Genomic DNA, 15,344 nt, shown 5'->3' with positions numbered 1-15,344 from the left:
TAGTCAGGTATGGCTTAGTAAAAAAGACACCCAGACTCTCTTCCCTTCATCTGTCTGTTTCCCTCTAGGAGAGAAACCATATACAAAAGGTCACATATTGTATGATTTCACTTGAATGACATATCCAGAGCAGGTGGATTTATAGAGACATAAAGTAGAACTGTGGTTGCCAGGGGCTGGAGGATCATGGGAATGTTGAGTAACTTCTTACTGAGTATGAGGCTTTATTTTGGAGTGATGAATATATTCTGGTATAGATAGAAGTGATAGTTGCACAGAACTGTGAATGTACTAAATGCCATTGAATTGTACACTTCTAAATGATTAATTTTATATGTGTGAGTTCACCTCAATAAAAGAAAGAGAAATGGTTTTAAAAATATAGAACATTCCTTAGACCAAATGAGACTGATATGGTAATGTCCAATGAGAGGCTGGGTCAATTCCTAAAAAAAATTGTTCATATCTGAAAAAAATATAATTATAGAAATGAAATAACAGTGTGGAATTTTGCTCACTGGAACAGACTAGACAAGAAGGTGATTCTGGGAGACAGAGATTTCTGGGTAGTTATCACATGTCACCACAGATCTGACTCTTCTTTGTGTTATATATTGCGGACCCTAGATTTGAAAGAGGTCTACTCCATACTTTAAAGAACCAAGTCACACCCAGGTTTCCTTTCTCTCATAAATCCTGAGTTGTCCTGTGCTCCAGAGTGTAGAGGACTCTCCTTCTGTCCAGGCAATGTGAGTTCTCTTACTCATTGCACAAATAGCATATTTACCTAACTATCTGAAACTAACGGATCTGGCTAAGGTGATATTTCTGACTTTGCCACTGAAAGATTGATTTGTCCTAATATATGATGGAAACTAAAGGAGCATAAGATATATAAATAGTAGCATTTGGGAATATAAGGATCCAGGTTCCTCTCCCAGGGCACCTTATCATATTTCCTTAGCACAGTCGGGCCAGGTCTTCTCCATGTGATGGTCAGAGAATACTGAGATCAGCCTGTTTGAAGGAGTACTTATGGCCCAGTGGATGCCTGGGGAGACAGTTGAGGATAGACTCAGTAGAGACATATAGCCCCTACTTGGAGAGGCAAATAATGGACACATGAAAAGTAAAAACTCCATATTTGTATTAAAACACAAACATAAGGAAGATAATCCTCTGTTGAACCAAGTGTCTCAGAAAGCAGGGTGTCTTCATCATTCTCTTTCCTTCATTTACTAAAATACAAACTCCACAAGGTCGAATTTTTTCCCCTTTACTCATAAATGGATTCCTCTTGTTAGCATATGGGTCTGTGGATATAAGCATGAAATACTACTCTGAAACTGATGTACTTCCTACTCTGTTTTCTTTCTTTCCTTTTTTCTTTTTTTAATAGCTTCTTTTCTATAAGCTGCCCATTGTCTATTTTCTCTTTCTCAAACATTTTTATCTTTCTAATTGCTAATTCCTTACCATGGCATTAATTGTGCTTTTTCTAAATTAAATTACCCAAATATTAAAGATCACACAAATGTTTTACAGTAATACTATCTATCCTCTCCTATGAGCATATACAGAATCTCACTTACTTAATATTGGAATATTTAAAGACAACATATGGGATGAGCATTGCCTGGTAATTTCAACTTCCTGCTCCTAATGCCTTATCCACGGCATCTTCTCCCACTTCTCGTAACCAATAAAGCCTCTTCCACACAACCCAGGAATGATTCAGAGACAACATTGCTCCACAGCCCTAAATTAATTCACAAGAAGATTCCATACCTAAGTAGCTCCTTTCTTGTAAGGCTTTCTCAGAGCAAATACCTGATATGCTGTATGTTGTCCAAAAATACACGTATACTTTTAGAAAAAAATATTATTCTTTGTATGTGCATTGTGCAGAGTGCCCAAAAAGCAGAGTTTGTAACTTTAATAATGCTGTTGCACTCTTGTATTCTAGAAATGAAAGAACTTCCAGAATTAGATCTTTTAAGGGAAGATGTTCTGTCTTTCCAAATCCCCTTCTTCCTAAGACCTACCTGTCATATTCCTTTCTTACAGTTCCCTACTTCCAAGAGTGCACATTCTGCTTATTTTTCTAATTTGAATTCTTTCCCTAATGGCAGTGTGATAGATTCCAGTTGATCCATTTTACAGAAGAGAATGCTGGGGGAATAAAGGATAAAGCAGCTGGCCCAAGATCACAAATCTAGTAAATTGGAGGGGTGAGGGCAGCAGGACTCTGGTTTGGGTATCTCTTACTCCAGAGTTTATGCTCTTAAACCCCATTTCAGATTGCTTGAAAAAAATCTAATACTGTTTTTGCTGTAACTTATATGTTATAGTTTACATTTTTCCACTACTGATTTGTCACTACCCATTAACTCCTAGATGCCTCTTCTTGTTCGTGCTTTCTTGTGTTCTATTCTCCGGGAGCCACATTTACCAACAACTTTTCTCATCACCAGGTACAACATGGAGGATTTCTCAATTCTCCAGCTTCAATAATAGAGCATTTACTCCCATGACTCTCTATTTGCTGAGACCCTCTCATTCTTTGAGTCCCAGCACAGCTCAGTTCTCTTTTTTTCTTAATTTTCTAATGTGTATCCTCTACTTCATTTCTCTTTTTTCTCCTTCAAGTTCCTGAATATGGACATCTACTAGGCATCATTAGCTCTCATCCTCTTGACCATCCTTCCCATCGTAAGCATCATCTACAAATTATAGCTTTGACTTCCATATGAGTGATGTCTCCCTTCACCATAATTAACTTCCACCTCTGTGTCCAATCCAGTGTCTTTAAGTATCAATAAGCCATTAGAGATAATGATTGCAAAAAAATCTAAATGGATTTTTTCCCCTAATCCTCTCTTGAAAGTTGTGATTCTTGCTATAGACTTTCTGAAATAGTCTTTCACATCATTCTCTAAACCAAGAAACCAATCTCAAAATCTTGGTGTAAAATGAGAGGCAGGGATTTCTTTCCCCTGTGTCCAGTTCATTAAATCCCTTTGGTTGTTTTTCTTTCCCCTTAGAAATGTTCTTGCCTACATCTCTCCCTAGGGAATCAAACACTCTTGCTTAGTCGCACCACTTGACATCTTAATGACCATAGGAGTTGCCAAGGAGTTCGTCCTAAATCTAAACTGCCTTTCATATTGATGACTTTGCATTCTAGTACTTGGCAGAACCCTCATTCTGCCACATCCTTTTTACCCTTGACCTTGTGGCTTCCACCAAGACTCCAAAGTAGCTGTTTCATCTTATTTTACTTTCCCTCCTTTTACGACTCTTCATTCTATTGAGGAGAATATTTTTAGGCCCTTCCCTAATAAGTTTTATTCTGATTTTCATACCGTTCCTCTTTAAGTCAATCAGCCTGGAATTACTCCTGATTTTGCCTCTTCTAATTAAGGTTTTTTAATCCTGCAATTCCAAGCTCACATTGCATTTTTCTTCTGGAATTCTTGTATGATTCTTCAAGTCCTCATGTACTACCCTTCTGTATGTTTACTGTCTCCCTACTCTATGCCTGCTCTTTATATATTTTAAATGATTAAACAAAAGTGTATCATTGAAAGAGTACAGCAGTAGGACAGAAGATTTGGGTTTTAATAGTGGCTGGCGCAGTCATGTGACCTTGGGAACTTAATTACCTTTCTAAGGCTTAATGTGTTCTGTTTTTGCTTTGTTTTGTGTTATTTATTTACTTATTTATGTTGAGTTTTGGTATGATAAGCCTGACTTATTTGATGGAGTGAAGTCAATGCAACAATGTTTGAAGGAAAAATACTTAGTAAAGTTCTGTTATATGTGAAAGGTCATTATGTAATGGCTTTCTTTGTTTATAGTTTTGAATTGGTGCTTCTATCAGATTCCATGAGGGACTTTAGAACAGGAATCATCGATTGCATGTCCTCTGCATCACCTGTAGATCCTCCATAGTATGTGGTGCATAGTAAGTTCTCAGTAGGTATGGGGTGACTCTCAGTGTCTCTCAGCTTCCTATTGTTCTGTCTCTTCTGCCAATAGGAAGAACTTCTGGGTCACAGGCAATCACTACTCTTCATAGCTCCTTTATCAATTTTCTTTATTTCTTTATTCCTTTAATTAACTAAATCAGTATTCTATTATTTTTTTCTTTTTTATTAAATGTTTTATTTCTATCTTTTTAACATCAAGAAGCATGATGTAATATAACACATACTGATACAGGAAATATGGGTTAAAAAGGTTCTTAGGCAACAACAGCTGATTCTTGTAGAAGCCACTTGAGCTCACTATGCCCCCATCACTTCCTTCCTGTCATGAGAGTGACCTCTATTCTCCCTACCCTCTAGGGTAAGGGAGAGAATGCTTGTTTGAAAGTCATAAATAGCTAGTAGCTTGCAGTGTTAGGTCTATAGGCACACGTTAGGTACTCCTGCACAGCAACTTGATGAACAGCGATGGTTAGTTTTATACTGACACACCCTTTTTCCCCAAAGTTCTGTGAAAGAATTCTCATGGCTATGCTTATGAAAGAAATGTATAAAGACAGCCTGATATTTCTGGGCACAGATCTTTTGTGGATATTTAACCCTAGTGTGGCTTCTATTGAATATGGTCTGCCCCACACAATTATAATTCATTCATTTATTTTCCATTTTATTAATAGATATATCTTATGTTAGTATTAATGTATTCCACTAGTCACTTATTTCTTCATATTTATTATTCATGCTCAACAAACACTGATTTATATATGGGTAGATATCATATCTTAGTACACTTCGTATTTCTAGAAATAGTGAAGTGTATTTGTTGTATTACTTGAGAATACTTAATTTGGGTACAGAAAGCAAGAAAATAAATGGAATAGATAAAACTCACAACATACATTAAGCAGACATAGTGAATAAACTAGTAGTTTTGGACATCAGTGTAGAATGCATGGCATTTATTCAGTAAAGTTGTGAAGAGCAACAAGCAGATTATAAGACATAAGCAACATTCATAAATTAAGGTAAATATAAATAGTAGGTAAGTTGTAGGGATATATTATTTTAAATATAGAATATATGGAAGATATGATCAAATAAACAAAATATTATTTATAGATAAAAAGACAAAATAAACAAGTTATTGATGATAGATGGCAACTACACTTATGGTGAGCATTTCATAATGTATATAATTGTTGAACCACTATTTTATATACCAATATAATATTGTGTATTAACTATACTTCAATAAAAAAGCAAGTCATGGGGATTGATAATGCCATGTCTAGAATGACAGCTGTGTTACATATCTAAATCAGTCACCTATTAGTAATACCCATTGTTATTTCATACTGGTTCCTCATGTTATCAGCAAAATACAGGTAAAGTTCATAGATGTTCAGCAGTCTTCCTGGTGAGTTAGAGCTTTGGCCATGCATACCGTGTGCCTGAGAGAGGTAAGTGTAAGTGTTGGCTCTGGGTGCCTTCCATCTGCTGGATCCCCTTGGTCAAATCTCACCTCTAGTCTTTCTAACACCAGCAGAGAGAAACAGACCATATGAATACTGCATAATCCCGCATCATATACTGTGGGCCTTCTGCCCCACTTGCACACTATTTTAATTGTGTTAACCAACCCATCTCTCTCCTCCTGTTTCTTACTGTATGTTTTAAATTGACTACGTTAACCACACGCTTTGTGAATCTTAATTTGTTCTATCAGCATTTCTGTTCAGAGTCCTTGGCTATAGTTTATGCTAGTAGTGTATTTGTGGGCTACTATTGCATCAACAAAATTGCCCCGATGAGAGCAGTTATAAATCACCTAAAAATTATCTATGTAGGCTTTTTTATTAAACTGAATTTAGCCCTATTCACTTTTCTCTGCATGCAACAATACTTAGTTTGCTTCTGCCTCTAGACTTTCTCTTCAGTCACTGAATAAACTTGAATTAACTTTAGTGTTTGACTTGCCTAAACAGGTTGTCATTTTTAGGTTTAACCATCATGTCTATGTTCAATGGCACCCACTATTAGCCAGCTTTTTTCCTTCTTTCAGGAATCCCATTTCTGAAGGAATCTCATATCTGGATCTCTGTCCCATTGAGCATCTTGTACTGATTGCCAGTGTGGTGAACAGCCATAATTCACATAATACAAAAGAATCCCAGCCCTCATGAGCTTCAGTATACATTCTTGTCCATTTTGGCAGCCACTGACATAGGCATGTTAGCATCCACACTGCCTACTGTACTTCATGTCTTTCTTCTCAGACACCAAGAGATTGCACTCCACTGTTGCCTGGCTCAGATGTTCTTCATCCACACCTTCTCTTCCATGGAGTCAGCCATCCTTCTGGCCATGGCCTTTCACTACTTTATGACCATATGCAACCTACTGCACTACACTGTAGTCCTGACCCAATCCTGCATTACTCAGAGGGGATCAGCTGCTGTGGCTCCAGGAGTGGCACTAATGGCCCCTTTGCTCATCCTGCTCAAACAGCTTCCCTTCTGTAAGAACATCATCATATGCCATTTGTGTGCTTCCACCCTGATGTGATGAAGTCAGCTGTGGGTCTGTTCTTGTGAACATCATCTGTGGGCTGGCCTTGGTTCTCTGCTCCTTTAGAGTTGGCTCTATCTTTATTGTTCTGTAATATGCTTTGATCCTGAAGATCGTTCTGGACATTGCTGCAGGGAGGAATCAGCCTAAGGCAGTCATATGAATCTCCCTTATTGTCACTGCCTTTATTCTCTATGTCCCACTTATTGCCTTAGCCCTGATCCACAGGATAGGAGGTACCATTCTCCTCTTCCCCATGTCACAACATCCAACATCCTCCTTTTCCTCACACCTGTCCTCAACAGTGTTGAAAACAAAACAAATTAGAAGTACGCTGTGTAGACTGTTCACACTTAAAATAGCAGAGTGGGAGCCCTTTGAGGAACTGATTGAATGTTACTGAAAACAAGAAGGATGAACAGATATTCTTTTCCTGTATGCTAAGGTACTTCTTTTGGGACATCTCTGTATGGTTTTACTACAATCTTTCTAGAAGTATAAAATCTTCTTCTAGTTTAAAATACTAGATCAGGAAAGGTGTTCTTAAAGCCACTTCTACCTTCACTTTGTGTTTCTCATTTCTAGAGTTCACATTACTTACCTCTCAGCTGCATTGCAGTACATACAGTCCTACAAATATTTTTGATATGAGAATCCCTCATATGTATTTATATGGCTCAAATGTGACTTAAAATATTTGTGTGATTATATAGACAATTATTGTCTTTGGGAATTTTGAGGTACTGTAGAGGGAAATATTCTGAATAAGAGAAGAGTGTTTATTTCACAATGTTATTTAAATTTGTTTATGTTTTATGATCCTTTTTCTGAAACCATCCCAATCTAAGCCTCATGTAACACAAAACTTCAGTGAGAGATTAAAGCAAAAATATAATAGAGCAGTATACCTAAAATTTGCCATCTGTGTAATGTATTTCCTCAATTGTATTAAATTGGACTTCACATCTAGTTGAAGATAAGTATATGCTGATTAAGCTGAAATTAGGACTTTGTAACTTATCTGCTTTGTATCCAAGGACAAAGTGACACAGGCTCTCTGTGTCTTAATGTTCCCAACAGTGAAGAGAGATTAACCATGATGTCCACTTTCAAAGAGTGTAATAAGGAATGGATAATTGATATAATGAGTTTATAACAATATCTGGCATATAGTAAATGTTCAATAAATATTAATCATTATGTTACAAGCCAGAAATATGGTAGAGGACAAGGGTCAAGCCAGAATTTAAAGAAAAATGTAAAGGAATAAAGGCTTCTGTCACTCAGTTGATTATATCAAAGGTGACCAGAGAATAATTGTTCTCCAGTGCAAAGACACATTTAGATTCCACTTTTATACATTTATCATAAAATGTATGTATTTACAAAAGTGTAAAAAGGTTCAGACTAGGTTGACATATTTTGTATTTGTGTGTATTATTTATCATATTTATCTGATCAATATTGTCATTGCATATCAGGAACAGGTATCAACATCTTTATATATATTAATAATGCTTCTAAATTAACTACAACAGAGTGGAAGTCAGACATTATTACATCATTTTTAACTGAGTTATGTGGAAATTAATTCATTATTCATTAACATACTGATTCAATAATCATAGATAATCCTTCTGATTTTTTACCTTTTGTCATTTGCACCCCCCCATATTTTACATTTCTGCACAACTATTCTTGGCTTTCACTATATGCACTTTAAGGCACTTTAAGAGACAGATGAATCAGACAAAAATGTCACCACTTAGGAAATTACAATCAAGTAAGTGAGAAAGACAGGAATAAATCAAAACAGAATCAAATAAATGGTCCAATTCAGCACATAGCAGATAGAACATGCCATTAAGTTGATTCATTATTTAATTCATCAGTAAAGAAATGTAAACCAAAATATCGAAATAGAACACAGATTCAAAGGAAGGATCTCAGAGACCCAAGCTTCAGGACTCAATACTGTCATGTCACTTTTTCCCTCTGAAAGTTTCTCATACCTGCTATTTTGTTTGTACTCATTTTCTACTAATGCAGATAACCATTTCTCTCACATAATTAGGGAAGGTGATGACCACAGGAGGTTTGATGTTCTTCCAATGCTCCAAATAGAGAGGAGAATCTTCACACTGTCTCTAGTCTAACATATAAAGGGGGACAATTTTTCTCCTTCAGTTCTTAATCTTCACAGCTGAAGGATAAAGGGAGGGCTTCATTAGAATTTTTATATTATTAGTCTTACCCAAACTGTACAAAGAGATAAGGAGTTCCTCAAAAGAGAATTATCGCCATCTTCAAAAAATGGAAAGATTGATGAGAAATGGTCCCTGGTACTCTATACTCATGCTTAGGGAAGGAAGTCAGAGTTAAGAGGCTTTTGACCAGGAAGACTCACAATAAAGAAAATGGTTAAATTGGACCTTAAAAAATGGAAAGTGTTTTAATAATCAGAATTTTACTTTTTGAGGGTGTTTATTATGCTTCTTAAATGATCTCTTAGTAAGGCAACAACCAACTGTTTCTTTTTATAACTCCCTCTCTCCTGTTAATACCTAACAGACCACAGCTTACGGAATGCTTCTGGAACTGGGATCGAGCACAAGCTTCCATGATCTTTCTCCTCATGATCTTCTAAGTCTTCAGGCAGAAGTTCCCAACAAACCCAGGCCTCTTTTGCTTACTTTCCTCTTAATTCATATAACTATTCAAACCAAGCCCTGCCTTCAATAATCACATTCTATAATGTGGTTTGATGGTGGTCTACCATTTCCAGTAATAGAATGTAAGCTATATGAATAGTATGTCTTCTGTGTGACTCTGATGCCTCCTAAATGTGTCAGAAAGACATTAAACATATTTTCTGATTGATTACTTCAGCTCTTATTTAGAAACTCATTTAAAATTTTCTTAAGTAGCTTGAAATTATTCCTGTGTTACCATGTTTATTTATTGTCAAGGGCAGTTAAGTCTCTTTCTTTAATGGGCAATGATCCAGCAGGATAATTCTTCATTTGCTTTAAGACTCTAACGTCAAAAGTTGACCCCAGGAAAGAATAAACGAATTTCTTTTTCCTCTTGGAAAGTTAGAGAAAGGAGATGCATCCTTGTGTCAGAGTCAGAGTATAACCCAGTCTATTCTCAGTATGAAATGGGAAACAAAACAAAATCTAAATAAAGTGTAAATTCTGAAAGTAGAAGCAAGATGAATAAGAATAAACATTTCTCAGATCATTATATATTATTTCTTTTCATACAGTTCTATTTTGTTAAAAGTCAGAATGTTCAGACCATTATCCAAGAAATGGTCAGAAATATTAAACATGTGTTCATGAATTTATCCTCAATTTTGAATTTTAATACCTTGACTTAAACAACATTGGCCGTCAAGAGCCAGATGATATCTTGCTTTCTTTATAAAATCAGCCCTTCATTGTTCTTTCACAGTCCAGAGTCAGACTTCTCAATTTAGCAGCTGGAACCAAAAGGAACATTTGGGTTAAGCAGCATTCAGGCCGATGTGGCGGATGTCACTGTGATTTGCATCCAACTCATATACCAAAAACACTGAGCCTGGATTCCTGTTGCCTTTTCTGTTTACTAATACCAAACAATCATCATTCAGGATCATATGATCCTTTTCTAAAGCATTCTGCCATACTTTTCCTCCTTAATTAGATTAGGTGCTTCTTGAGAGGAAGACCTGAGTATTTTTTATTTTTGCATTCATGGTGCCAGCATACTACTTGGCATGTAGTAGATCTTAAACAGGATTTTTAAATTGGTTATCCCTTCTGATAGAGAAAAAATATCATTCCCCAGCAATGACACGTTGCACCCAAAATCGCTTGTGTAGGGCTGCCTGGATCTGCCGGGATTTGAGACTGTAGACGAGAGGGTTGAGCAGTGGTGTCATGAGGAGGTAGGCATTACTCATGGTGGTATACAGAACTGGGGAAGTGTCCTGGGTGTAACGATGCAGCACAGCCAAGCTGATGAGGGGCAGGTAAAATATGATCACGGTGGACAGGTGACAGGCACAAGTATGCAGTGGTCTCCAGTTTCTATCCTGAGTCCCCAGCCTCATAATTGTGCCCAGAATCTTCATATAGGAAGCCAGGATGAAGACCACATCCACTGCAAATGTGCCGAGTACAAAAGCCAGTCCATAGGCACTGCTGAACGTGATGTCCCCGCAGGCCAGGTTCAGCATGTCTGGGTAGTAGCAGTAAGAGTGGGAGAGAATATTGGCCCCACAGAAAGGAAAGGTCCTGAGGAAGAAAGGCAAAGGGGCCAGCAGGGTGGCCCCTCGTATGAGGACAGCTCCAGTTAGGCAGCCAACTGTACAGTGGGTCAGGATCCTGGTGTAGTTTAGGGGAGCACAGATAGCTACCAACCGGTCAAAAGCCATGGCCACGAGGACACCCGATTCTACGGAGGAGAGGGTGTGGATGAAGAACATTTGGGCTAGGCAGGCGTCCAGGCCAATGTGGCGGACATCAAACCAGAAGATAGCCAAGACACTAGGCATCGTGGACAGTGAGAGCCCGAGGTCAGTAAGGGCGAGCATGGCCAAGAAGTAGAACTGAGGTTCATGAAGATTCCGTTCTGCTCTAACTAAGATGAGCAGAAGAGTATTACCCACTAGGGCTACAAAGTACAGGAGACAGAAGGGGATAGAGATCCATATATTTGCAGCCTCCAGACCAGGAATACCAATGAAGGAGAAGGTGGGTCGCTTAGAGACGGTGGTATTAAAAGCAAATGTGGTAGACATGCTAAAACGTAGGCGGCGCTGCAGTTCAGGACGTTTGCAGACCTATAACAGAGCAATTGTGTCTTAGGAACGTTGAAGAGCAAATTTAACCAGAATACATCATGAGGGCACGGAATTATAAAATTAAGATATGGAGAACTCAAAATTGAGTTTACATTTTTAACTTTCTAATGATTTCTTTTGATATCTGGATGGCATCTGACCACACGAAAAGATGCTCAGCATCAGTATTTATTAGGTAAATGTAAATGAGAAATACAATAAGATACCATTATAATAGCCAGAATTAAGAAGTGACTGGGAAGTCCATGTGTTGATGAGGGTGTGGAACAACTGGAACTCTCACACATTGCTGATGGAATAATGCAAATGGCACAGCCCCTTTGGAAAACAGTTTGGCAGCATAAAGGTACACATTACCCAGCGATTTCACTCTTATGAATTTGCCAAGAAAAATAACAACACATACGCACAAGACTCATACACATTTATTAATAGCAGCTTTATTCATGGTCAAAAATACCTGGAAAGCAACCAAGCATGGGTCCATTACTGAATGAATAAACAAACTGTGGTGGGTGAGGTAATTTAAATTAAAAAGGAGGAAATTACTGGTAGATGCAACAGCATGAATGGATCACTTATGCTATGTGAAAGGAGGCAAATACAAAAGATGAAATGCCATATGATCTCCTTTGTATGAAATTCTAGAAAAAATAGTCATAGTGATAGTTGATCTGAGGTTTCAGAGAGGAAAGTGTGTGAAGAGATGATTGCCTGCAAATAGGAAGGATCTAACTTTGAGAATGAAAATGTTCCATAATATAGCTGCTGTACCAATTTATGACTTGACACACTTTTTAAAAAAATCATCAAATTGACTATTAAAATTATATATTTTATTGGTTAAGTTATATCTCAATAAAGCTAACCAAAAGAAAAAAATAAGTTTTGTATGTGGAATGGCTTTTAATTATTTTTAATCTTTAGTTCATCAAACTGTATCTCCTTAAGGTATCTTTCCTAAATTGTTTCTTACAACTCACCCATCAAGGAAATGTCACTACAGTTTGTGAAGTCATGTGACTCCCATTACCAACATTTCATTATATCTAGGATGAGTACCAGGCTATTTCATTGTACACATTCCCTTATTTGACTCTGATCTACATGGTCCCCATACCCCACTAAAAAAAGGAGAAAGATCTATGTCTTCTCCAACCATTACCAACACTGTCTTTTTCACTTTTTCTCCATTTCAAAAAGCTCTAACTCCCTCATGTAGCTTCTTCCCTAGAAATTTAAATCTTTTCTTTTTATAAAAGCATGCTTTTTCTCACTGCTTCTCAGTGGTTTATTTCTCTGCAACTTTTCTTCTTCTCTGAGTCATATAAAATTTTTGGCCAAATAAAGTACTTCTCAAGCTTCAATTAACTACCAAATTTCCATCCTCAACCCAGATACCTTTCCTGAATTTATATTTGACTGACCTGTAGGTATCTCTCCCCAGATGCTTCAAATTCAAATTTGAAATTTAAATATATACCCTAAGAATAAGGCTAATTTAACCTGTACCAACCCTTACAACTTTTTCTTGTATTCTTCAGAAATATTATTGATGAGGCAACCATGTATGTAATACCTGTTTATTTTACTGTTGATATTGTAGCTAGAAAGACCAGGGTCATGAACTGGACTGCCTGGGTTTGAATTTGGCTCTATCTCTACCATAGTTTGTCATTGGTTAGGTAAGTATCCCTCTGTGTCTACTTCCCTTCTAGAAAAATGAGAATTTTAGTGTCTAGTATAAGTTTCTAATAAGAAATAATTAAAAATAATAAAAATAAGCAAAAATAATGTCTTACTATAGTAAATGCAGTTTAACTAAAGGCTATTATTATTGAATCTCACCAGTATTCTTCATCTTAATCACTGCTGCTTTAAAACATACTATAGCAATTTCTTATCTGAAAGCTCTACCTATAGTATCTTTCCATAAATCCATTGTTCATACATTTTTATAGTGACTTCATAATATGTCAATATTCCTACATTGCACTCCTTTCAACATTTCCTCATAAACTATGAAATAAACTTGACATCCTTTGCTTCCTTATTACAAGCCATAGGGCTTTTATGATCTGGACACTGCCTATTTCTAAGCACATCACAGATATTACCTGACCTCCTTCAGCTCGGTATTTTGTTACAGTCATTCTGAAGATACTTGGAGCTCTATTCTTACACATTATAATTTTATGTCTTTATACCTTGGTCAAGCCGAGCTCTATGACTGGATCACTTGGTCTTCCCTCTTACATAGCTAGTGAATTTCATCTCAGTCTTAATAATTAATTTAAATTTTATCTTTTGTAGAAAGTATTCCCTAATCCTTACAAATTGAATTTAACAAACTTTCTTCTTTGGTACCTTTTAATGCTTCTATCATTGCACCCATAAAGTTTTGAATTTTGATTACTTTTCTGCCCTACCAACCAGCTTGCAAGTACTTGAGATAACAAGCTTCTTTGTTTCTGTAAATGATATTTTTGCTGAGAAATCTCATGTATTATGATAAATGGTTTTTGTATAACTGAATACTTGACTTGATTAAGTATGTGTGAGGTAAGTTGCTTGATTTCGCTAAATCCCAGTTTCCTTTGTAATAAATTTGCAATAAAAATACTACATTAAATGATGCTGTGAGGATTGATTGTATGAGATAGAACAAAAGCACTTATTAACACAGTGCTTATAAGTTATCAATCAGCATTTGTTTCAGAGTGCTTATAATATTCAATACAAATGTATGCATTAACAAATTGTAGACATTATAAAATAACTTCACTAAGAAAAAAAATGGATTGTTAAGAAATATGAAAATATTTCTGTAAAATAATAAATTTTTACATTATTTTCATTGCCTAAGATTTCATATTAAAACCTATATGGATTTTGTTAAAAATCATACTGTTGAAAGAAGTTACATGAATTAGATAAACATATATGTCAGTCTATCTATATCTATCAAATCTCTTTGATGTATTACTTATGTATTTGAAAGAATTGTAAAAAAAAAAATAAGTAAGGTCATAGTCAATCATGTGACTATTCCAGATCAGTAAACAGCAGTTTAATCATGTGTTGGATAAAGGAAAGAGAGGAGAAACAGAGATATCAAAAGAGACATGAAATGATAGTGATACAGAGGGAAGAAGAAGGAAAGAAAGGAATAGAAGGAGGGAGGGAGGGAAATAGGGAAGGAAGAATGGAGGGAAATTTTAGGAAAAATTAATTAAGGATGAATGCATTATATATGTATGTTTGCTTTCTTCCTCTCAAAGTCCAACCAGAAGTAATGTTCTTACACAAATGTTTTAAAGGTTGTAACTTTGACTTACTAAAGGGTCTAATCTTATACATGTACAAATGGGAAATGCCCTGGGTAGAGGCAGGTTGAAAACACGTAACACATGTTTTTTATAAAAATATCCTGCACTTTCACATAAGTACATGTATAAATACACTCATTCACATATATATGTCTATTATGCATCCATCTTAATTATCACCATAAAAGCTCTTGCTTTACTATAATTTCAGTTTCAAATAACCAATTGAATATAATCTTCTTGATATCAACTTATTATCCCTGATTCTTTTATTATTATTAATTATTTTTATTTATTTACTTATTTGGTCAAGGAAAAGACCTAGCATTAACCAATTCTTATATTCTCTATTAGAAGGAAAGTTTTATTTTCCCTGCCTCCCCTTTGAAGTTACATTATGTTATGTTATGTTGTACAACCTTGTATCAATTATGAGGTTTTAGTGACGACCTTCTTTGTACCAACCTAAGTGCTGGAGGTTCAAACATGGGTAAGAACTAAAACAACATTATGGAAGAAACTTAATTATTACAGTTTAATGACTGGCTTTGTCATTTCATACTTACATGATCCAGAAGGTCATTTACCTTTCTGAGGACTAATATTCCT

At 36.1% G+C, this 15,344-nt stretch overlaps 1 protein-coding gene across 1 annotated transcript; it reads right to left on the bottom strand.

Moving 5' to 3' along the window:
• Window positions 1-10,377: 10,377 nt before the first annotated feature.
• LOC108401186 (olfactory receptor 51G2-like) lies at window positions 10,378-13,559 on the bottom strand. The gene is made up of 2 exons (XM_037000999.2): window positions 13,524-13,559; window positions 10,378-11,385 (listed from the first exon to the last, which is right to left on the bottom strand). Exons 1-2 carry the CDS (start codon window positions 13,557-13,559, stop codon window positions 10,378-10,380), a joined length of 1,044 nt encoding a protein of 347 aa, XP_036856894.2.
• Window positions 13,560-15,344: the final 1,785 nt, after the last annotated feature.

This window comes from Manis javanica, chromosome 11 (genome assembly GCF_040802235.1).
Source record: "Manis javanica isolate MJ-LG chromosome 11, MJ_LKY, whole genome shotgun sequence".
Classification (NCBI taxonomy): Eukaryota; Metazoa; Chordata; class Mammalia; order Pholidota; family Manidae; genus Manis; species Manis javanica.
This window is presented reverse-complemented; position numbering and strand designations above follow the sequence as displayed.

Coding starts and splice junctions, on each gene's coding strand:
- LOC108401186 (XM_037000999.2), bottom strand. CDS start 13,559: ATGACTGTAACAAAATACCGAGCTGAAGGAGGTCAG. Junction 11,386..13,523: donor ACCGAGCTGAAGGAGGTCAG/GTAATATCTGTG, acceptor GCTCTGTTATAG/GTCTGCAAACGTCCTGAACT.